Raw genomic sequence first — 25,699 nt, forward strand, 5'->3', positions numbered from 1 at the left:
AGCATATGCTTAGAATACTTCTCACGAAACCGAAGTCACCACATGTTTCCCTATAATTTTGAGGAGTTCCCTTGATTACTTATGGATCCTTCATCAGATCACCACTTTTGTGAATGTAATACCAAATTGGGATGATATCCTATAGACTAAAAGAAAAATTTTGAAAATCGGTTTACAAACGGCGAAGTAATCGCTGAACATAAAAATCGGCCAAGTGCGTTCCGTACCATTATAGAGCAAAATTAGGCCAAAAGTTATGTTTTTTGTATGGGAGCCCCCTTAATTTTTTATTTTAATATTATTATTAAATATTGAAGCACAAATATAACTAAGGACTTTAAGAAAAATTCAAGTACCTAGTAAGTACCTACCTGTTGCCATTATTGATATAGAGCAAAAAAGGCCAAAAAAATCACGTTTGTTGTATGGGAGCCCCCCTTAAATATTAATTTTATTTTCAAATCAAAATCAAAATCAAAATTGTTTTATTTCTGAATAAATTTAAAATAAATGTTTTCAGAAAGTCCTACATGATGCCTACCACCGGTTCGGGAACTAACCCGGCGAGAAGAACCGGCGTAAGAAACTCGCACGGGGCCCACTTTTTTATCAAAAAAAGTGAGAAAAAAATTAATCTTTTAAAATAAAGTTTACAATTTTGTAACTAAATATTATATACAATATCCACATACATAATTGTAAGTCCTATAATAATGAAGAAGTAGCCTTGCAAGAAGCCATCCTACTCCCAAGGTGTGCCATCGTTTATGAAATCATTGACCTTATAATAGGCTTTGGCACACAAACGTTCTTTAACTACTTTTTTAAATTTATTAATGGAAAGATTTTGAACGTTTTCTGGGATTTTGTTGTAAAGGCGTATACATTGACCTTTAAAAGATTTACTGACTTTACTAAGTCTGATCACCGGCATATCTAGCTTGTGCTTATTTCTAGTATTCCTAGAGTGAATGTCACTTTTAACTTTAAATTTACTTATATTTTTTCTAACATAATATATTACATTATCCAAAATGTATTGAGAAGCAACAGTTAGAATACCAATTTCTTTAAATTTATCTCTCAGAGATTCTAAAGCAGACATTTTATAAATAGAACGTATGGCTCGCTTCTGCAGCACAAATATTGTATTAATGTCGGCAGCGTTTCCCCATAAAAGGATTCCATATGACATCCTACTATGAAAATAACTAAAATATACTAATCGTGCCGTATCTTCGTCAGAAATTTCCCTAATTTTTCTGACTGCATATGCTGCAGAACTGAGCCTACCTGCAAGATTAGCAATGTGAGGACCCCACTGTAATTTACTATCAAGTGTAATACCTAAGAATACAGTGTTGTCTACCAAATTCATCTTCTCATCATTTAATACTACATTGGTTTGGACTTGCCTAACATTGGGCAAAGTAAACTTTATACATTTTGTTTTACTAGAATTTAAAAGTAAGTTATTAACATTAAACCAATGTACTATTTTTGAGAGAGCACTGTTTACCTCGTCGTAGTTCGACTGTTGTCGCTTCACTTTAAAAGTAAGTGAAGTGTCATCAGCAAAAAGCACTATCTCATTATTATTATCCTTAACTAGATAAGGTAAGTCATTTAATATCTATGAATAATAATATCTATGAACGCTTCACACCACGTCAGTCTGGCCCCGTGATAAGTACCTAAAGGACTTGTGTTACAGGTACCAGACTACGGAAATATATTTAATACTTTTATACTATACATATTATATTTAAGATTTTTTTTTTATATCATACACATATTTTAATACACATCCAGACCCGGGAACATTGAAAACTTTTTGTTCCGTCGGCGGGATTCGAACCCGCGACCCCCGGCTTGAGCTACCGACGCGCTCACCACTGAGCCACAGAGGTCGTCAAAATTTATATAGATGAGAAAAAGAAATGGGCCTAATATAGATCCCTGTGGGACACCTAATTCTATTTTGGTTCCTTTGGACCTTTTACTATTAACCTCAACCCTTTGAGTCCTATTTTTAAGGTAAGAAGTCAAAAGGCTGAGAGCAGAGTCTTTAATTCCGTAGTGGCGCAATTTCCTGATCAATGTAGCATGCTCAACACAATCGAAGGCTTTGGAGAGATCGCAAAAAACACCTAAGGCATCCTGCGACTCCTCCCAAGCCTCAAAAATACTGCAAAGGAGTCCTATACCAGCATCCGTTGTGGATCGACCCTTAGTAAATCCGTATTGATTATCATGTAATAAATTATTAGAATTAAAATGTACTAGTAATTGTTTTAAAATAATTTTTTCAAATATTTTACTAAAGGTCGGTAGAATTGATATAGGCCTGAAATTCGTGGGATCCGATTTAGTTCCGGCTTTGAATAAAGGAACAATCTTGCTATGCTTCATTAAGTCAGGAAAAACACCATTTTTTATACAGTCATTGAAAATCATTGCTAAATGACGAGCTACGATGTCAATTATTGATTTAATAATTTTTGTGGACATGCCCCAGAGATCAGCAGTATTTTTGATACTCAACAATTTAAAAGTATCAATAATATCTCTGGGGTTAATTTCTCTAAACTTAAAATTGACATCACATTCCTTTACATTGTCTCTGAGTAGCTTTCCGGCAGCTTCAGACGAAGAATTTAAATTTTTTGTCGTTGAGACCGGAATGTCAGCAAAAAACTTTTCAAAGACCGTCGCAACTTCTTGATCATTAGTAATCTTTTTATTTTCAAAGTATAGTTCAAAATCAGAGCTACGACAGGTGACATTTCCAGTCTCACCCGCTATTACCTGCCATGTTGTTTTGATTTTATTTTTAGAGTTTTTAATTTTATTTTTTATATATAGGGCTTTAGCAGCTTTACAAACTTTTCTGAAGGTTTTTGAGTAGTTTTTAACATATGCTTTAAATACTTCACTATTGTTAATACACCTTTCATCATATAAGTCATATAATCTTTTCCTACTTATTTTTATTCCTTTTGTTGCCCAATTAATAAATTTAGTTTTTTTATTACTGTTTCTAACCGTTTTAGAAGTAAATATTGAATTAAATTGAGTTCTTATCACCTTAAATAATTTATTAAAAGCTTCATCAGCGCTATGTGAGCTGTCCAATAAATGGATATTTGAATTTAATTTACTTCTAAATTGCTCAATACGTTTTGTGGTCACAGGAATAAACACAAGATTTTTCTTCGCATCACTGTCACATTTGATATTAAAAGAGGCTATTTGTCCACAGTGATCAGAACTTAGCTTATTAATTATTTCTTTTTTGTCTGGAATAAGATTAGTAAATATATTGTCAATACAAGTGGCTGTAGTCTCACAGACCCTTGTTGGTTCCTGAAACAAACTGTAAAGGTTATACGATTGAAATAAAGATGTGAATCTAACAGTAGTTGAGGTTAAATCTAATAAATTAATGTTAAAATTTTGTTTTTAGTATTTGTTGTTATAGCGGCAACAGATATTACACAATCTGTGAAAATTTCAACTCTCTAGCTATAACCGTTCTTGAGTTAGAGCCTGAAGACAGACGGACAGCCGACAGACGGACAGACGGACAGACATCGAAGTATCAGTAATAGGGTCCCGTTTTTACCCTTTGGGTTGCGTAACCTAACCTAAAAACGAACATAACCCCCCCCCTCTACCTTCTCTTTTATAAAAGCAAATATTGTTTTTGGTTATCGTTGGTTGTGATTGTGGAGCTGTTCATTGGAGCGATGTCGTGCAAGTTGTATTTGCACCTCAATAATTGTGAATAAACACCAAATTAAACGTTAATGAAAACATAATTGAAACTGTCCATCAAAGCTTTTTAAAAATTTTGACAGCTGGTCGCGATCTCTAAATCTTACAAAAAAAAATATTTCTTAGAGGGTTATTTAGAGGTTCAAAAGTCAAAAATAAGGACCACCCTAATGTACAAAATATGACGGCGGAGTGATCTCGTGAGTCGTGGCAGGTGTACTCCGCCAAACCGCGAGCTCGGACCAGAATTAGTTGCATCGTAAATTTTTCAACTATTATTTTGTAGTATGTTTACCTTACTAAATACACAAATTATTATTTATGATGATTGATGAAATTATCTGATAAAATCTATTGCTAGTGGAAAGGTCGAGTAATTTCAGATAAAAATATTGTTCGAACAATAAATATATCTGCTATCAGCTGCTACTGGAATTATGTAATTGGTAATTATTTTTATTGCAAACGTCGTGACAGAATTATACGTCTTCAATTAACCCAAATAAACAACACTGAGGAAGAGTATATAATTATATGTACTAGGTGACAATATCCAAACCATAATAAATTGATAGTTAATCCTGTGTAGATTAATGAAAACTTTCATTAATCTGACCGATAAGATATTTTGATTCCAACACTTCATTTTGCGCAGAGTAGGCAACACGTTTTTAATTCCCACTTGTCCTCTCACATGCCAGGAAAATTATTGACGTTTATTTTATCTACTATACGTACGTAGGGGGGTAGCTGCCTCCCCTGCCCCTACCTGGGTACGCCCATGTATGTTAATTACCACATTTGATCCTCACACAGTACATAAACGTTTAAATTATGTTTTCAACTGCAATAGGAACTTATATAATATAATATTTTATACCCACAGGTATAATTTAACACATTTTTCCAAAATTTTTAAACAATATCATTTTACAAATGTTTAAAATGTTACATACGAGCAGATGCTGTACTGTGACTCGAAATGGAAATAAACCGTAAAAACCTTTAAATAAAATTTTATTTCTTTGCACCCAATTCAAACAGGAAAAACAAGCTCAAACACAATATACTATCAGACCATCAGAGTGTTTACAAACAAAAAAAATGTGACCGGTGAACGCTGCAACTGATGACTGGCGAGACTCCTCACAGCAGCAGAGTGAACTGCAGTTTGCAGCAGGACGATGATGTAGCTGGTGCCCACCGTGACCACGCTGAGGACGAGCCGCGTGTCCACCGTGAACAGCCCGTACACTCGGAACCGCTTCGTGATGACTGGCGAGACTCCTCACTGCAGCAGAGCGAACTGCAGCAGGACGATAATGTTGCTGGTGCCCACCGTGACCACGCTGAGGACGAGCTGCGTGTCCACCGTGAACAGCCCGTACACCTGGAACCGCCTCGTGATGCTGTTCAGGCGGACTATTCCCTTGCACATCTTCCTGGTGCACTCTGAAACATTGTCAATTGTTGCGATCGTTAATTATTTACACTAATTCTACAGCACAAAAAATCTTCAATATGGGGGCTACCGGCCATCGTTTGGATGCTTCCGTCAGATTGATTTTCAAAACCGCAAGGTCATCATACTTTCATCATAATATCATACTTTCATACTTATTTATTTATTTATACTAATATTATAAAGGCGAAAGTTTGTGGGTGTATGAGTGTGTATATTTGTTACTTCTTCACGCTTCAAGGGCCAAGTGCTGGAGCGATTTCGACAGGCAAAGAGTTAGCTGATATCCTAAATTAACAAATAGGCTACATTTTATTACGGAAAAATGTCTTATTAGTATGGGAACGAGATATAGTAATTTATCTACTGCGAATACGAAATTTACATTCTCTAGAAAACCGTGGGGCACAGCTAGCATAGTAAAACTTTTACTGTGCAGCTAGTTTATATGTATAAAGCTACGTGTAGCCTCTCGCGCCCACCTGGTGTCTGCTCGTGATGGTTCAACTTCAACAAACATGCGACTTCAATGTCTCGCACTAGTGTATAGAACTTTTGATATTCCTTAGCGTTCAGAAATATGTTTAATAACGTTTTAATTATCCAAATTGTTACAATCGTCATTATTTGGTTCATCTTAAATTAAAATAAACAATTGATTATCCTCCAAGTAGGCAAATGAAGAAAATATTAAGATTATTATAAGAAAAAAAAAATATAATTATTATTAAAATACGCACTCACCAATTGTGAATTCAATGATTTATAGTTATTTGAATCAATTATATGCTGTATGGATATAGGTGTGCTAATTAGGACTCCAGCTAAATAAGATATAATCTAAAATAAAAGCAGTGATAAAGTGCTAGGTCATTTCTGGTTATTATTATTATAGGCCTTCGCGTCTATAAATGCTGACATTTTGCAACGGTTTCGGTTACAGAAGAATGGTTTAGTTTTTGTTCCCTCATCTCGTAACGGGAATATATATTATATCGAGGTACTAATAAGCCTTGTCTATTCACTCTATATAGCTTAACCAATAAAAAAGAATGAACAATATGAATTATATTATTAAAAATCATATTAATGATTTTAATAGTAAGTATAAATGAATAATACAAATTTTAATAATTATAAGTAAGTACTAAATGTCTAAATCGGAGAAGAAGAATAGAAGCTAGAAACGGTTAGAAGTTTTAAAAGTTAACTTACGACTGGCTGAAAAATGTTATTGTTGACATTGTATACTTTCAAAATATTCTTATAAGCTAGGAGGTTACTTTTGCACGCGGCCGGTCTGATACAATTATTATAATTATTTTTTAAAATCTTGAGCAAAAAGGACATTTCGTAATTTACTATTTTTAAGATGGTATTGGCGTGTATGAGAAATATTTCTATCGCAATCGCTTGCACGACTTCAATAACAGTTTCGAAATTTAATAAGTGGGGAAACAACAACAACAAAATAAAATGGTAGCCGACGGTAAATGTAAAACGCAACCAAGTCGACCTAACGATATGAGTGAATGTCTTTCTATCATCTCTAAAAGTATTCAGTACTCTCTGTAAGGTTATAATCGATTTTACAGTAACAGATCTGTGTATGAAGTTAGAAAAGAAAATCAAAATCGTCATGAACAAGAAATATACACCACAAAAAAACCTGTAGACTGTACTAGTATCGTTTGATAATAAAGATGACCGAATATTAAAAACAGATATAGATGAATAAAACATTACAGCGCAAAAAGACACAACAAACGCTGGGACTCCAAGAGATCTGATCTCTTTTAAAGACAATATCTTGTACTTCGGTAGCAGAAATACACAATCCAATAAATGTATTGGTAAGAATGGTAGAAGAAATTGTTTTTGAACATTATAATTGAATATCCACGGCATTGTCACACCAAAAGTTGTTTCATTGAAATACAAAACGACAACACTTCAAAAAGTATGAACAGAATCGATTCGAAATTACTTATAGCTAGGCAATTATGATATTGGAAATTACTGATTGTAAAATTATTATTAGTCTTTTTAGGGTTCCGTACCAAAAGGGTAGACACGGGACCCTATTACTGAGACTTCTATGTCTGTCCGTCTGTCCGTCTGTCCGTCTGTCCGTCTGTCCGTCTATCCGTCTATCCGTCTATCCGTGTCTGTCCGTCTGTCCGTCTGTCCGTCTGTCCGTCCGTCCGTCCGTCCATCTCCAGTATCTCAAGAACCGCTATAGAACTGGCAACCGCGGTTGCTCTATAACGGTACGAAACCCTTCGTTGGCAAGTCCAACTCGCACTTGACCGATTTTATTTTAATTTGTCTTCAACAGAGTCAATCTATTTTGTTATCGTAACTTAGGTAAGTACTAATTTATTTGATTTAGCAAATCGTATCAGTTATAATTTTAGGTGGTACGTCTAGTACTGTTTGTTTATCCAGTAGGAATAATCTAATCTAATACCTAGCAACATCGATCATAAAGTACCTACTTAAATATAATTGCTTCTAATATTGTAGATGTACGTCTACATCAGCCATGTTATTAAGTATAATACCTTACAAAGTTGAATGTTTGAACGGGACTTGAACATTCGTTTCTATAGTAACTTGTTGCGTTACTGTTTTTGTGGCCATAGCAGGGTCATTAACATACTTTTTTAATGCTTTTTTAAATAGACTAGAGATCGCCCAATGGTCGAAATTCGACCTTACTTGCAACGACATTAGGACTACTACCTATATTTTGTAAAAAATATTGACTTCAACATAGTTTTTTTCAATTCTTGTCTCTGGGACTCAGCTGATCTCAGACTGGCCGTTTAAGCATTGTCTAATAGTATCTAAAATTAAATAAAAAAAAAACAATAATCCATATTCAATTTGTCAACTTGTTGTCAACAGACTTCAACCATAAAATATAAAAGAGTACCTATAATTCGTATGTATAGGCTTGTCACTCAAAAATCTGTCATTTTGCCTAGTAGTAGTGTCGTGGTGTGTGTAACATTTTATTTGTTAAAAATATATATGACTAGCGACCCGCCCCGGCTTCGCACGGGTATAAAATATATTATAGCCTATGACACTAAAAAAAAATGATTAAAAAAACCGGCCAAGTGCGAGTTGGACTCACCCATGAAGGGTTCCGCGTATTTTTATGAAATTAAGAGGTTTTTGATTTATTTTTATATTAAATTAATACCAAACCATTTATGACGTATAAAAAAACTACTTGCTAGATCTCGTTCAAAAGAATTTTCGTTGGTAGTTTTTGTAGTAAGAATTGAATATATTAATTAAATTGAATATATATTAAATTGAATATATATTTTTTAGACTTATCATGCCCCTACTTAAGAAGTTAGAAGGGGGGGGGGGGGACATTTTACCACTTTGGAGGTTAGAAAAAAATGATGTTAAATCAAATCAAATCAAATCATTTAATTCAGGCATCAGAGGCCCATATAACAAATACCTTAAATCTAACATACATATAATTATATTATAAATACCTTAAAACTAACATACATATTTTATATATACTTAAAAACTAACACTGTCACATTTTGCCGGCGACGTGACTCGCTTCGTTCCGGAGTCTCCCCCGGAACCTCCGATAGACTACATCCATCGGCCAGAACTCCGGTGCCCCGAAAGTCGACAGAAGATTCGTCGGTACTCTCACCACAAAGGAGCTAAAGTTAACCTTGTGGCGAGACTGCAGACGCTCGACCCTCAGGCGCAGTGTCGTCTTCTTCTGGATGTAGTCCTCCTATAACTAAAAAATTTCAAAAATCATACTGAGGTAAAAACCTCAGTATGATTTTAGAAGACCTATATGGAGATACCCCACACGCATAGATTAGATAATTTTTTTTTGTTTCAGTTGTATCTATGGGGACCCCTAAAATTTTTAATAATTTTTCCATTTTCGTATCAAAATTGTAAAGCGGTTCACAGACTACATCTACCCACCAAGTTTCAATAGTATAATAGCTCTTATTGGTTCGGAGAAAAGTGGCTGTGACATACGGACGGACTGACAGACAGACAGATATATATGACGAATCCATAAGGGTTCCGTTTTTTGCCATTTGGCTACGGAACCCTAAAAATACTAAGTGATACCCCTCCCGCGAGCGCACCCCCGCATTGGTAGCGCCCACTTCGAAACGGGCGTAAATCGCAATATTTTAATTTCGCCATAACTTCTAAACCAAACGTCCAATTTTAATCATTCAAAGACCAAATATAATCTAAATAAACTGTACTTAATGATGAAATAATTTATTTTGATTAGGATTATTAGCATAGGTGAAATAAATGCGTTTGAATGTAGTCCAAAAAAAATCAAGATTTTTAAATAAAAAAATGGTTGTTGTGCCTCACTTGACATAGATAAGTAAAGTGTGTTGCGGACATTTTTGTAGATATTTATAAGATCTACATTTACTTAGAACATTGTAAAGTTCTATCTTTTATAGTTTAGGCAGCGTACGCAAAATAAGTAAATTTTCTGGTTGTTTCCGAAAAACTGAAATATCTTATGGAAACCTATATTTCCCAAAATAAAAAGTAGCCTATGTTACTCGTAAATAATGTAGCTTTCGAATGGTGAAAGAATTTTTAAAATCGGTCCAGTAGTTTTTGAGCCTATTCATTACAATTAAACAAACAAACAAACAAAGTTTACCTCTTTATAATATTAGTATAGATAAAAGCATAATTTTAAAATAATATTAGCTCGATGCACTTCTTCACCATATAAACTATAACTGTGCGAAATTTCATGCACCTACGTTTCCCCATTTTTCGTAAAAAGGGTTACAAAGTTTTTCTCTAACGTATTAATTTAAAGATAATTAAATTCAAGGCCATTAATATGTCTTTCTGATTGTCTTTCTAATAAGGTCTCCGAACATTTTATCTTGCTGTGAAATTTCTTTTTCTATTCTTCTTCTTTCCTTCCCAAAGTAATATTCCTACTGAAAATATATCGAGTGTAAGTGTATTTACTATAGAATTCGAAGTTCACATTATAGTAATATTTAAGTCCATACATTTATAAATTAAAACACTTGACTGATATTTTTAATTGCATGCGATGCTCGTTGAACTCTAAAAAGTTCAACGAGCATTCCATGCAATTGTGAATTTTATAACCCATTATAACCCAGCTATAATGGGTTATAAAATTCAAGAAAATACCTAGTGGATTTTTTCTTCGAAATTAAAAATAACTTACAATAAAATTTTACGTATTCAATTTAGTTGCTGGCTAGCTAACCAAGTTAGTACAGGTTGCCTAGAACATTTTTTTCATTTAATTACTTATTACTAATATTATAAAGTGGAAGAGTTTGTTTGTTTGTTTGTTTGAACGCGCTAATCTCAGGAACTACTGGTCCGATTTGAAAAAATCTTTCAGTTTTAGATAGCCCATTTATCGAGGAAGGCTATAGGCTTTATTTTATTACGCTCAGACTAATAGGAGCGAATAAATAGAGGAAAATGTGGAAAAAACGGGGAAATTATTTAAAAGGGCTCATCTCACGAACTACTGGAGCATTTATTTGGCACTACTTTTTGTGGACTAATTTGTCCACAAAAAGTAGTGCCAAAAAAATCGAATTCGTCCCATTGGTACCAAATTTTTTGGGAGGATATATACCCTAAAGATAATAATAATAATATAAAGATAATTATGTAGGCAAAGCTTTAGACACAGAGCGTAGACAAAAAATACAATGCGAATTACAAAATAGATTATAATATGACACTTACCTTTTTCTATTTTGGAAATTCGACACTTTTTAGCTACAGGAAGCAAGCTATTCGGGATGTCTGCTTGCGTTTGTTTGCCCTTTCCATAAGGATTAGTCGATATCAAGGACTGTGACTCTTTGTTACCTATAAAAAAGCACAATCGAATTATCAGACAAAGATAATTATTATTTATCAAAACAATATAAATAAAATACAGCAAAACTAAAAAGATACAGTGTAACATAGAAAAACATAATGCCCATTCTGCAATCGAACAAAACAAACAAATTCAGTTAATAAAAAAACACACACATATTAGGTACAACTACATAGCTTAATTAAAAACATTTTTATTTTTTACGTTACATGTCGAACAAAATGTATTTATTTTACTTTTCATACTAATTACCATCGGCATTCTCTGCATCTGCTTAAAAAATAATGTTATCCTCCTCGAGTTCCGTGAAAAACGGTTGACTGTCTGGTGAACGTGAAACTGATTTTTTTTTGTAAGGATCCATATTCTCACACAGCGTCCCATCCGGGACAGTTCTGCAAAATACATTATCCTTCTGTCCTTGTTCAATTACAGACAAGCAACTACTTCGTTAGTGCATGTAAATATTCAAAAGATGGCATTGTTGCTCAAATTAACCAGTTAATTTCGTTATACCAAACCGGTTTTAAAGAAAACCGGTTTCATTCGATTGAAACGGTTTTAACCGGTAACCTAAACCTAAAACCGGAATCCAATCGGTTACGGTCATTGACCCCAAACCGGTTTGAAACATAAACCGGTTTCTAATGCCTGGAAAAAATTTGGCAGGAAGGTTTTATTGCACCCTGTATCAATATGTGCCTACTAGGGAAACCATGCATATTGCACACCCAAAACTTTAGGGCCTAAAGTGTTTATTTAGTTTTTTATATGGACGTCACCTGTAGACGTCAACCCTGTATGGACGGCACTAAAATTGTGTTATTAAAAAAGTAGAGTTAGCTAGTTTGAGCATCGACACATTTTATCTTAACCATGTTTACAGTAATAATATTTAATTCACAGTTTCTAGTGCTTCAGTTTGAGTTAACTTATTGTTAAATCAAACTGAAGCACTAGAAACTTGTTTAAACAATCAATTATTTTTTTGAAGAAAAACAAAATTCTAACATTTGAGTACTTACTTTGTTTTTAAATCACCACTAACAGTGCAGTTTACATGCTCTACTTCCCCTAGTAGAGCGTGTAGTCGAGTGTACAATCTGCTAAAAATAATTGATACAATTTATAATAATTATGCCGCTAGTCTATTCTCTAAAGGCAATGGCACTTTTTATGGTAAAATTTTTATGTTCAAGGTACAGCCAGAAAAATGAAAATTTTTGGAGGTAAGTACACCAGAAATTAATTTGCAATGTACGGGGGTGCTCCCATTCCTTTTGTCGATCGTCTTGAGATGTTTTCTTTTTTGGTTCTTATAAACTGGGAATATACACGACGACATTTTTTGTGGCACACCAACTACTGGCCACGGTACACCAGTGTGCCGCGGCCCGCGGCACACCTTTTGCGGAACACTGCTCTAAGGAACACGTTAAGTCTTTGCTTGCCGCCGTGATCACGAATGTCGCAGCTGTATCTCCAAGCTCTATTAGCTCGTCGACGACATCGCTCTCAGTTCTCATGACTGTAACAGCCGATGCAATTACGGCTGTTTTGAAATTTGCTCTTATAAATAGCACTGCCGATCACTGTTAAGTACAAGTTGAATGAGACGAAGAACAGCCTCCTCCAGACCGGAACTGAGTGTGTGCTGTTCGAACATCCTTCTGACAGCAAACTGCAGCGACACAACGATGTGGCAGGACATCACTGAGAGCACGCTGAGAGTAAGCTGCATGTCGACGGCCGTCAGTACAATATAAGAATAAATTATTATAAGTAGATATAACTCAAAAACTTCATAGCAAAATTTTAGTTAACGTTAAGATGAGTTAATACGTTATTCGGTGCCGGTTTTAGTACCAGCGTCCTGGGCAAGATTTCTTCGGCGCCCGGGGTGCTGGTAGAGTGCCCCAGGGCTTGCAGCGGCGCCCCTTTTTATTTGCCTTCGGTTCTTTATCCGGCGCCTTGGGCGGTCGCCCAGCGTCGCCCAATTTTTATTTATGAGTTATGACTACTTAAGTAGCTCATTGATTCTTAGTATTTATTTTTTAATACTGGAAATATAATATATTATAATGCTGTCTGTACACAAAACACCGAGCGAATAACAACACAATAATATGATAAACCCAAATCGATAAAAAAATACATTTACAAATGTATATATAAGCCCAGCGAACACCGGATGAGGAGTTCAGTTCAGTTTATAAATACATATAAGTAAAAAATAAGGTAAGTTAAAAACAAACAGTAAGTTTTTTAATTTTGTGTTAGATGTGTTTAATCCCGAGTAACTTTTGTAAGCTAGCAAAAAACAAGAGTTTTGTATAAAAAGACCCACCCAATAATTACCTAATATTTTTCTATTGTTTTACTGGATCTTACTCAGGATCTTAGTATTTTTGTGACAAAATCGTTTTTTAGTAAGGACAAACGGAAAAAGCTGATACCAATACATACCAATACCCTATGACCCTATGTTGTTTGGTCAGTCGGAATCGATACCGTGTCTTGTATTGTTTTATTTGTCTCTTCATTAGCTTATCGATATTTTCACCGATAGCAAAAAAATAAATAAACGCGATGTCTATAACATTTTTAGCCGACTTCCAAAAATTTGAGGGGGTTCTTTGTTCGGCCGTATATACAGAGTGTAACAAAACTAAGTGATAATACTTTAGGGTGTGTATGGGTACAATTTATAGAGTTCAATATGAAAAAAGCAGCGCCAAATGAGTAACTTCTTTTTACTTTTGTGTGGGAAAATTCATGACGCTTGACAAACAAATCACAAAAAAAATACATACAGCCGAACGTATTACCTCCTCCTTTTTGGAAGAAACAAAAAAATTGCTCTTTCATAAAGTTTCACAATGAACTCTATCTGCCGTACCCTACTCAGAGTGGAACATTAATAATTACTTACTTACGGTAATCATAATTAATTCAAAATTATTGGCATAAGCCCTATACATTATCTGTCAAACTCTTCATTAAATTGTAATTAAAATATTATGTCTCTGATTACGGCGGTATATACGGAATACATACACAGTACACACCTTAAAGTATTATTGCTTACTTAGTTTTGTTACACTCTGTATAAGATTATTGTATTCTTAAATAATATTTATATAACATAATAATTTATTATGGACTGATGGATATTTCCAGAAGTATCTTAATATTATGAAGATCATCGTGTTGATGCTATATTGTGTGAGTGTGGTGTGCGCACGTGACGACTTCTACGTGTTCTCTCCCGACGAGTTCACCCCGGAGACGCTGAGAGAAAACCTGGAAGAGATCAAGAAACGTCTAGACTGCTTCATCGACTACGCTCCTTGTACCCCGTTGACCACCGAGTACAAAAGTTAGTAATGAATAATGATTTGAGTTGGTACTTGCGACCGTTTACGTAGTCCAAGTAAAGATTGTTTCTTACACTGCTCAAGAACTGCTCGAGCGGTCCGTGTATTGCGGATATAATAGTCTCTAAAATAAGTAGGTCGATGTCTGTCAGTACGAATATCGACGTTAAAGACAATAAAATAACATTCATATCAGCGCGCCTTGTACAGTGGCTGTTACGCGCTCGCCGCGTGCCTTGATAATAGAAAATAGGAGTAAAAACCTTTTGTTTTTAGTATTACACAAATTAAATATATCAAATCGTTTACGACACTCAAACTACATTTTTTGTTTTTTCTAGAAAGTGTGTAATTTAGCCATAAAATGATTTAATTATGAAAAACAGCGTATAACAGTCATCTTTGAGATTTTTTTCTATCGAGAAGAATTTTTCAAATTGTGTACTAATTGTGTACCTTTGCGTTACATAGGAAATTTTCTCAATTCTAAAACAGTACTTATTTTATACTTAAATAATGACATTTCCTTTACTAAAAACGTGTTTTAAAAAATCCATTTTACGTAGTTGCAACAACCACAGCGCCTTAAGTATAAAAACTGCAGATCGCAGTGCGGCAATCCCATTTTGCAAGAAGCGGTCCGTCTATGCCGGCCTACAGGAATAACACAAGTTATTTTGTCACTTTCAGAGATCGGCACGGAAGTAGTGGCGAACGCTTGCGCGAGATGCCCACCGGGTCTCAAGGACCTCATCCGGGCATTCCTCGAGGTGGCCCGGGTACGGTACCCCGCCGAGTACAGCGCGCTGAGGGTTAAGTACGACCCCACGGGGGCACACTTCGACAGATATGAGGACGCTGTCGGCTGTCAGAAAAGCCATTCGGTTTGGAGGCGTCCGTAATTTGGGCGAGTTTACGGCGTAGGATGAGACTTGAGAGTTTAATCTCAAGCGGTCAGTGGATGTTTTAAAAAGTATCAACGTATTTTTTGGTATCGCCTTTAACTTTGCACATTGATAAAATATGCATCAAGAACTTTGTAAGTAAGTTTGTATTTGGGTATTGTAATAGAAATGTAAATAAATTATTATTGAAATATGTACGATAAACTAGAAATGTTTATAATATTATGTTGATTAGAGTCAGTGCTCTCCGCTTCAGTATAGTGCACTCTTTACAATAATAATGTAAAGAGTGCAGTGTGCACATATCTGTCAGTTGTCACATTTAGTATAATATTTATTATTTATATCACGGACGTAAAAAAAAAATTATATTATATATTTTATAGAATAGAAGTGGCGGCCACAAAGAAAGATCTGCGTGCGATGTGGTATGTTCGGTCAGGCCAATAAGCCGCACTTATAAAACTTCGATAGCGCGATGCAGAATTCTGGCACTAGTTGGTCCGTCGTTCTAAAGACAAAAGTACTCTCATAGAACTCCATCATCAGAATAAACAGAAAAACTCTTAAATTACTCCAGCAATAAAAAACTAGCGCTGTCTTGACTGTTTAATCATGTTTATAATAATTATAAATTATGACTTTGAACAATAAATAAACTTTATATAGGTACTAAGTTAAAAAAAAAAACTATAAGTACACAAAATATTAATATAGTGATGTGTTAAATATTACATAATATAAAAATAAGACTTTAATCTTTCAATAATATTTCATAAATGATTCATATACAATTAATATTATGCTTATCAAATAAATACATTTTATGCAATAATTGGGGCTAAGAAAGTTCGATATATGTACCGTATATATTTATTTTATTTCTGAAATTGAAATTGGACTACTGTGACATCAAGGTCTTGCTTGCGTAGACTTAGGGTTGATTCAGACCGCAACGCGACGCGTAGATGCATTTCTAAATTTAAGTATAAATGGATTTGACAGATTCTCAAGGCGTCTCACGCAATTGAAATCTGTCAAACCCATACAAATTTGTCGCGCGGCGTCTCGCCTCGCCTCGTCACCGTGCCTCGTCGCATAGATGCATTTCTAAATTTGTATGGATTTGACCGATTTGGAGGACGTCTCACGCTCAGGAAATCTGTCAATCGACATTGACCTTAGTACGAGTATGAAGTGGTGTTCATAATAAAATATGTCTAGACGTGTCATGAAATAAGAATTGAATACTTAATGCAATCTTTGCCCCAATAACAATAACATGGGAAATAAACTACAATCAATTTGAATGTAACTAGAATATTAAGACAACACAAGATAAACATGTATTTTAAATTCAACATCATTACACTTAGTAAGGCACTGTTTAGCTTTGGTTATTATATTACCTATCTACGAATAGATAGATCTAGACACTATCAACTAAGAGTTATATTCATAAATTACGTCAATTTTTAATATGGCCTCCTAGTCTTGTCACGTCTCCAAGCGCGAGCGGTGTCCCATATTTTCGTAATTTATGGATGATCATAATATTATGCAGGCTGTAACAAAACTAAGAGATACTACCTTAGGGTGTGTATGTGTTCCTTGCGTAGAGTTGACACTTGACTGTGAAAGTAGCAGCGCTGAAAGAGCAACTTTCTTATGAGCGCTTGCCCATACCCATACCAATATAGCTGCTACTCTCACAGTGAACTCTATATAAGGGACACTAACACACCCTAAAGTATTTTTATAATATTCTTACACCCTGTATATAATACAGGTATATGAGGTTCTTTATATACACACAAATTTGTAAAAACGGACAGTACGCGGGAAATTTTTAATGATAATAATTCGGCTAGGTCCCAGACTACAGGCATGCTATGCCAGCATAGTGAACACAATTCAGGTCGCAAGGCCAGTACATTTAGGTATTTTAATCCAAAATCAATAATTACTTACAGCAAGTCTTTTTGAGAAATATGCAGTATCAGTATAATAAAACTACTATACGTCCATACTAATAAAATAAATGCGAAAGTGTGTCTGTCTGTCTATTACCTCTACGCCCAAACAACTGAATCGATTTTGCTTAAATTTGGTATGAAGATACTTTAGAGTCCCGGGGAAGGACTTAGGATGCTTTTTATTATTGGAGGATAGCGGGGTGTGTAGGCGGGGCTAGCGTGCTTGGATATTTTTGGCAGCAGGCTCTTAATGCAAAGGCTCGTCCGCGTACGTAACCAAATCCGTATCAACCTAAAAACGTACCTTTCGAATGTGTAAAATTACAAATAAAAGTACCTGTAGTGGATGATTTTAAAATAGTACTGATTAATTTACATTATCCTGTCCATATCGTGAATATCGTGAATCTGTCACGAGTGTACATATTTTTACTGGCTGTGCAACGGCAGTTCATACACTGTTAATTTCAATAGTAGTGGGGCTTTAGTAGATCTCTTTTAACAGCTTTATAAGACTTCTTAAGTAAAACTTATAACGTTTTCGTTACAGACAAGTTCACATTTATATGACAAACAATTAACAATGAAAACTAACTTACTTTTTGGTAGTATTTCTTAGCTATTTTATATAATATTTTATGATTAGACAATTATAATACACAGTTAAATATATAAATTAATATAATTTTCATCAATCAATCGATCAAAAACCTAATTTCACAAACGCCTAATTAAATCGTTGATTAACCTGAGAATTTACCAGTCTGATTGTTCAGAGCCTGTTGATATTATTAGTCTATTATCTTCTTATCACTCCTCATATTAATGAAGGAAAATATATGATTATAATATTTTGACAACCAAAAAACAGGCGTTAAATCTATACAACGTGTAACAGAACCGACTAAAGTATTGTCACGAATTAGTTTTGTTACACCCCGTATAAATAAAAATACATTTTAAATTTATTAGTCTCGCTATAACTCGAGAACGGCTGAACGGCAAATTTTAGCTTCGAATATTTCAAGTCTAGGGAAAGTTTATATCAAGAGGAAAGTGACATGAAGTTCACCAGTGTTATAAAGTTGGAAATAAATACATCCATACTAATTTTTTATTTTAATTATGAATGCGAAAGTGTGTCTGTCCGTCTGTCTGTTTGTCTGTTAACTCTTCACGCTCAAACCGCTGAACCGATTTTGCTGAAATTTGGCATGGACATAGGATACTTTTGATCCCGGAAAATGTACGGTTCCTGCGCGATAAACGAATTTTGGCGCAACGGAGTTGCGGACGTAATTTAGTATGTTATAACTTATATCACTCGTTATTTGCATGGCAGAGATGGTATGCTGTTTGACCAACGATTAATAGAAGGCGTCGGTGAGATTACAAACCCTCAAATATAACATGATGGTATAGCACCGTTTTAATTTATATTTTTATGTGACAACATTATTAACATTAAAATGTGATATTAAAACAATAAAGCGAGGTTTAGCGTTACTAAACAACTTTTTTTTAAGTAAAATACCACTTAATTTGAGGTAAGACCGCACTAGGTGTACTAGGTGTACTAGCGAGGCGACAAACTCCGCTCCTGTATTATTATGTCTAGTGTGGTATCACCTTTAGCCGCAAAAACCAGCTATTATTTATATTTCAATATTATTTAAACAGGCTTTCGAATCAAAAGTAATGAATATACAAAATGAATTACTCTAGAAATAAAATAAGCAAGACAAAAGAGTCTTTAAATAGGTTTTGGACAACAATTTCACCATTTCAACCTGTCTATTACACCAATTATGTACATGTAGCAATAATTTATATTTCATTAATTTAACGCAAGGCTTCCCAAACTTTTTTTACAGCGACCCCCTTAGATTAGCGCCCTTCTAAAGTCAGCCCAATTTTAAATACATACTTAGTGTAATTATTTATTTAATTTCGATCCATACCTACGTCTTGTTCATAACTACCACCACGAAAAAACTTTTATCATTTAAAGGATGTAAAATTGTAAGAACAACCCGAATGCAAAAGAACCGATTGCACGTTTTCACAATACGGAATATTACGCAAAGGTTGGAGCAGAGGGCGCTACTAGCACGTACAGTAAATAATCCGACAATAATAATAAATTATTATGTTGCACACGTCATATCAGAATAGTGACAGAAACGTTGTTTGTTTACTGTCTGTGCCGGTGCTGCACTCTAGCTTGATAACATTGCTGTAATATATCCTCATTTGTATCTTCATGTCGAACGTCAATTTCGTTTCGTCGCCCTAGTTTGGGAAGGGACTTTTTAAAATCCTACTCATGTACAAAATATTATCTGATATTCTATTTACACTAACATATTATACCTGTATCGTGCTGGAATGCCACCAACAATATGAACACTTTATATGCTAACGTTATCGCTAATAGTCGATATGGGTTTCTCGTGGAGCGGGCAGGGGCGGCGGGCGGTCGAGCGGCGGGCCGGGGCCTGCCGGAGGACCCCCCGGGGGGTCATGCGGGGGGTCCTCTGGGGGGTCTTCTGCGGGGTCCGCTGAGGGGCCTTGTCGAACACTTTGTGCGGCGGCGCGGGCCGGGGTCAGTCAGCGACGTGCTTGATCTTGACGTAGAGGAGGCACGAGAAGAGGAAGCCGAAGACGGGGACCACGGACATGCCTACGCCCACCGCCGCCAGGATGATCAGCCGCTCGCGGATGTGCTCCGTGAACTGTCGCGCGCAACCCTGAAATAAATAAGTAGATTAAAAAAAAAGAATATGTCACCCTAGATCGTGTAAAGCATAGCTACTTTCACATTAAACTATAATATGTACACTGTACAGAGTGTTACAAAACTAAGCGACAATACTTGAGGGTGTGTGCGAGTCTCATGTATAGAGTTCACTGTAAAAGCGGCAGCGCTAAAATAACTATTTTTTAACTTTTATACGGCTAGCCGTATTGAATGACGTATAGCGCCGAATACATTCCGGCGGTTTTTTATTCAGCCGCATTCAATCCGGCTAATCGTCGACACGCCGCATTACAAAACGGCCCTGTTTTTTAAAACAGCTGGCCGTAATGTAATACAGCTAAATATACAATCCGCCTGCGACATATACACTGTATGTGCTACTGTTTATTCGTTATGACGTATACTGCAAAAAACGTGCAGGAAACGTGCAGGATTGTGCCGTGTGAACCTGGCCTAACAGTCGCTAAATCGTCACCGCATAAAAACGTTACAACACGATATCAGTATCTGACGACAGCGAATTGTCGTCTGAAAATCGTGTCGTGGTGTGCGGCGTAATTCGGTGTATAAACGGTATAGAAATGTATGGCACCCGGAGTTGTTACCGCATTTTGTGGTGTAGTGTCGTGGCTCGTGGGAAACGCCCTAAGGGCTTTAGAACACGTTTAGCAAACGCGTCTAGCGCCAAGTGTAGTAAATGCAGTGCCGGTTTCGGCACTACCAGCGCTCTGGGCGAGAATTCGGCACCCAGGATGCTGGTAGCGCTGAAAAATTGGCGCCCCTTTAGTTTGCCTTCAGCGGCTCTTTTTATCCGGCGCCGGGGGAACTGACTTAACTTACTTAACGCCGCTACTGAGCAAATGCATTGCTACTAAGGTGTACTCGGAGAATCGAGACAGTAGCGGTCATTGACTCCCTGTAAAAAAACTTGTCATTTTCCATATAAACCGCGATTGAACATGAAATGTCAGATGTTCCTAGTCTAAGGGTGATATCGTATTTTGCATACCTACTCGATGTGAACTGAATATGAAGCATATCACTTCGAAGTCATAAAGAGTTGGAGATTATCATTCTAAGAGTTGTAAAAGGGGTTGATGAAATTAAAGATCTCGGTGTAATCTTAGATAACAAATTAAAGATCATCAAACATTATGATAACATTGTAGCAAAATCCGATCGTATGCTCGGCTTTGCTCTAAAAATTTTAAGCAACCCAAAACTAAAATCATTTTATATAACGGTCTCGTCCGTAGCCACCTTGAGTATGGTAGCATAGTCTGGAGTCCATATTACGTAGTGCATTCTCAAAGGATCGAAAACATACAGCAGACTTTTACTATATAGGCTTTTACTATATAGATTTACTATATAGACTCGTATGATTGCCTATATATTATTTATTTATATAGGCAATCATACGAGCAACGTCTGAAATCTGAATAAATTCGATAGAAAGGTCAATGACCGCTACCGCCTCGTTTCACTGAGTACAGTTATATAAGACTTGTTAGTCACATCGCTACTGTAGTGATATAAACGCGCGGCCGTGTTTGCATCGCGTTTGTATCGCAGGCGTCCGCTTCGCGACTGGAGCGATAAACGCGTGATATCCGTCCAAAAAGTTGCCGTGTCCCTATGTGCGGGTACTCACGTGGTGGTAGATGTTGGAGGGGTGGTCGCGCGCGCCGCAGCGGGCGGTGACGGTGCGGCAGCAGGAGTCGGGCACCAGCAGGCGCGGCTCGTGCGCGTGCCACGCCGAGTTCCGCCACTCCGAGTAGCCCGACGCGCCGCAGCACTTGAACTGAAAAAAAAATTGAGATGTGTCAAGGGACACCCCGATGGAACGAAGTTGCTTTCTATGAGAGAGAGACAGAGCGACGCGCGCACGCCGCACGGCTTACAACTACGTAGTAGGGGAGCCCAGGGTGCTATTCGTGTAGTCACTCGAGCGTCAAGGAGACCTAGTAGGTTTTTTACATTAGGTAAAACTGGTAACAAAATAATAAGAGCGCTTTTTATTTTAGCGGTGGGTTCAGAAACTGCACCCATTTTAAAGTTATGAAAAAGAAAATACCTATATTCAGAAAATGTATTTTTTAGGTATAGATTTTGGACAACAGGGACTTAGAGCGGATTCGACCAAACTGGAGTAAAATTTTACTCGATTCTAAATAACTGTTTCGTGATCTAAGAGTAAGCTGGTTTTGCGTTTTTCCAACTTCTAATCCAAGAATGAGGTAATTACACTGGAGTAAATATTTACACGGGCTATTTTGGTGGAGTAAATATTAAGGATGTATATAACATTTATAAATTCAAAGATTCTGACCTAAATTCGAAATATATAGTAGAATAAAACATCCTGCATCGATTGATACCAAAAAATCAATACCTTACCGACAAGTTACGTGAAATAATTCATTTTAAAATTTCCATTCATCATACGTAATGTTTGCCGGAAGTGTTACAATTTTTGAGAATTCGTCAGAATTGGGAACTTTGTAACAAAGATAAACAGCTAAAAAACTGCTTATTAATTTCTTTGTACGATTTGCGATTTTTTGAGCCCAAAAAAGTAGGTTTACCGGTAATTCTGAGGAAATATTTCAAATTGAAATTTATGAAAATTATCCTTCGAAGGGTGCGACAAGACTTTATATGAACTTGGTCGGGGGCGCTGCTGGTAAAGAAGAACTGTCAAATATGTCGTTTTTGTATGTGCCAGCGTTAGTTCCTTTTTTCGCCATCTGCATTTAAAGCTTTGCCGAGCTTACTTGGCCGCCATTTGCGGTAATCAAATTACAACAAAATTTTGTTCAATAATAATTAAATACGGTTTAAGACTTTATTTCTCACAAAATAATTTACAAATTATTATACACGGCGAGAAACACGTGTTACAAAAATAAATTGAGTGATACATTTGGCAAACACTTCCTAAGTATAGACAATTACATTTTTTGTCTTTTACATGTTCTCACAAAACATTACATTTATCATCACTATTTCAAAATTATACATCATACATTCTCTGGAAAATAAACATTACAAATTTTATCATTCATCATTATTTCAAAATTATACATCATACATTTTCTGAAAAACAAACATTACATTTATCATTCATCACTATTTTAGAATTATACATCATACATTCTCTGGAAAAACATTTTATTATAATTTTTTTATTTTTTTTTATATATAGGATCATAGAATATTATAATTGGTAGTTTATTACTATTTTACATTCATTTAATTAATATCAGTTAGTACATAAAATTTAAGTTTCTTTTTGAATAGTGGCAGTGATTTTATTTCTTTTATATCTTTAGGCAAGCTATTATACATTTTGGCACCTTCATACATAATATTTTTAATCCCATAGTTTGAGCGTGGTGTATATAGATTTATATTATTTGCATTTCTCAAGTGGCGAGTGTGGATTTGCGATTTTTTAGTAAAGATGATTTGTGAGTGGATGTCTTTGGTTAATATTTTTCATATTAGTAGGCAGGTGTGGAATTTATGTATTTGTTTTACAGTCATTAGTTTAAGTCTTTTGTAAATAGTTTTAGTAGGTGTCATGTATTCATAATTAAAAAGAGTTTTTATAATTTTATTTTGCTTTGTTTGTAGTTTTTTAATATTTTCAAGTGTAGTGGATCCCCATACTTCAATCAAGTAGGTAAGGTGTGTTTTGATGAGTGAATTGTATATTAGATATTTTATGTTAATTGGGAAACAGTGTGTATTATTCTTAAGAACACCCATCAGCGACGACAGTTTGTTACATATTTTATTTATGTGCGGTTTCCAAGTGAGATGATTATCGAGAGTTAAGCCAAGATATTTCTCTGATTCTACTTTTGTTATCATTTCCTTGTCAATTGTTAACGGTGTAAAACTACCTAGTTTTTTATTTTTTGACGAAAAAATAATATAATTAGTTTTTTTGACATTAATAGTTAGCAAATTATACTTGAACCATTCATTAAGCTTATTTAAATCTTTCTGGGCTTGTGAAACTAGAGAGTCCAGTTTTCGTCCAAAGTAAAAGAGACAGGTGTCATCTGCGTATAGAGTTGTATCAGCCATTAGATTTAAGTCTTTTATGTTATTAATATATATTAAGAAAAGTAGGGGTCCGAGAATTGATCCTTGTGGGACTCCGCAAGATACTGGATTAGTACTACTCAATGTTTCGTCTATTTTGACTGCCTGCTTTCTATTTTTTAAATATGATTCTATTAATTTTTTATTAAATATCGAATAGTTCTTAAAAAATCTATTATTAAAAATCATTATAATTAATAATAAGTGTCTGGGTGTCCAATTTTTCACATATTTAGTACTTTTATAATTAAATTGGATGTAGTACGGAATTTGACCTTATATATGTCGTAGGATGATTTGATAAATCCGTGTTTTCGCGAAATCCCTAGAATTTTCGCGAAAATTCTAGGGATTTCGCGAAAACACGGATTTATCAAATCATCCTACGACATATATACATCCTTAGCCCGGCCGCACATTGTCCGAAATTTCTGTTACGAAACATTTGAACGTCGGCCGGACCGCCACACCGCACACTATCCGAAATTTCCTTCCGGCGAGTTCGAGCTCACTCGGCTCAGTACAAAATGTAAGAGAGAGCGCGATCCGTCAGAAAATTGAACTGCCATCCGATCGACGTCATCTGACACATAATGTCAGACGCCCGCCGGAACGCAATTAAAAATTTCTGCCATCCGATAGACGGCATCTGACAACTCATCCGGACCGGACGTCAGATACAAAATATATGAGCAGAGTGCGTTCCGGCAGGCATCTGACATTATGTGTCAGATGACGTCGATCGGATGAGTACTCTGGTGTTTCGTCCCAAGGTTTTTAGGCCCAGTATGAATATATATATATGAATTTTTAGCATTTTATCATCTGGTGATTGGTCCCACTTTTATGATTCATTGTTTTCTGGCAAATATTTTTGAAGTAAGGTTGGCACAAAAATAATCCGTTATAACCATAATATTGTTTTGTAAATTTAAAAAATATCTAATATATTATTACGTATTGGATATACGAGTTTTCATTTTACTAATTATTGCAACACCGCATTAACAGGAAATATTTAATATTCAAAATAATAATTATTAATTACATAAATAATAACTTATTTAATATTTATTTAAGTCAGATATAATAATTGTTAGAAGAGACTATGCCGATTAAGCCCAGCCGCACATTGTCAGAAATTTCTGATCCGAAACATATCTAACACAAAAAAATATCTAACACCTTAAAACTTATATTATTAATTTATTATTATTATTATTAATAACACCTAAACATACTGCGTCGAATCAAGTTTTAAAAAAATACCTACTCTAATAGGTACTGCGTGAAATTCTAATGGTTGTTTTCCCACAGTAAAATGATTCTATCTTAGTTGTACGATAGACTTGGGAAGTTTTTTTATATTCAAATCATAAATAAAATTCGGCCG

General features: G+C 35.3%; 2 protein-coding genes across 4 annotated transcripts in view; one reads left to right on the forward strand and one right to left on the reverse strand.

The window, feature by feature from the left end:
- Positions 1 to 12,868: 12,868 nt before the first annotated feature.
- Positions 12,869 to 15,450, forward strand: LOC121729019. The gene is made up of 3 exons (XM_042117401.1): positions 12,869 to 12,901; positions 14,352 to 14,550; positions 15,239 to 15,450. Exons 1-3 carry the CDS (start codon positions 12,869 to 12,871, stop codon positions 15,448 to 15,450), a joined length of 444 nt encoding a protein of 147 aa, XP_041973335.1.
- Positions 15,451 to 19,600: 4,150 nt separating this feature from the next.
- Positions 19,601 to 25,699, reverse strand: part of LOC121728857 (CD151 antigen-like) — a 213,450-nt gene continuing 207,351 nt past the window's right edge. For all 3 annotated transcript variants that reach the window (XM_042117165.1, XM_042117167.1, XM_042117166.1), the window contains 2 exons: positions 21,845 to 21,994; positions 19,601 to 20,179 (listed from right to left, as the gene is read on the reverse strand). In XM_042117165.1, coding sequence (XP_041973099.1) covers positions 20,036 to 20,179; positions 21,845 to 21,994 — 294 coding nt within the window. In that variant the 3' untranslated portion in view covers positions 19,601 to 20,035. The remainder of the gene's footprint in view (positions 20,180 to 21,844; positions 21,995 to 25,699) is intronic.

Source organism: Aricia agestis, chromosome 7, assembly GCF_905147365.1.
Source record: "Aricia agestis chromosome 7, ilAriAges1.1, whole genome shotgun sequence".
Taxonomy (NCBI): domain Eukaryota; kingdom Metazoa; phylum Arthropoda; class Insecta; order Lepidoptera; family Lycaenidae; genus Aricia; species Aricia agestis.

What these genes read in the sequence shown, in the direction of transcription:
- LOC121729019 (XM_042117401.1), top strand. Translation starts at nt 12,869, where the DNA reads ATGTGGCAGGACATCACTGAGAGCACGCTGAGA. An exon ending in TCACTGAGAGCACGCTGAGA is followed by an intron (nt 12,902 to 14,351) that starts GTAAGCTGCATG and finishes GGATATTTCCAG; the next exon opens with AAGTATCTTAATATTATGAA. An exon ending in GTTGACCACCGAGTACAAAA is followed by an intron (nt 14,551 to 15,238) that starts GTTAGTAATGAA and finishes TGTCACTTTCAG; the next exon opens with AGATCGGCACGGAAGTAGTG.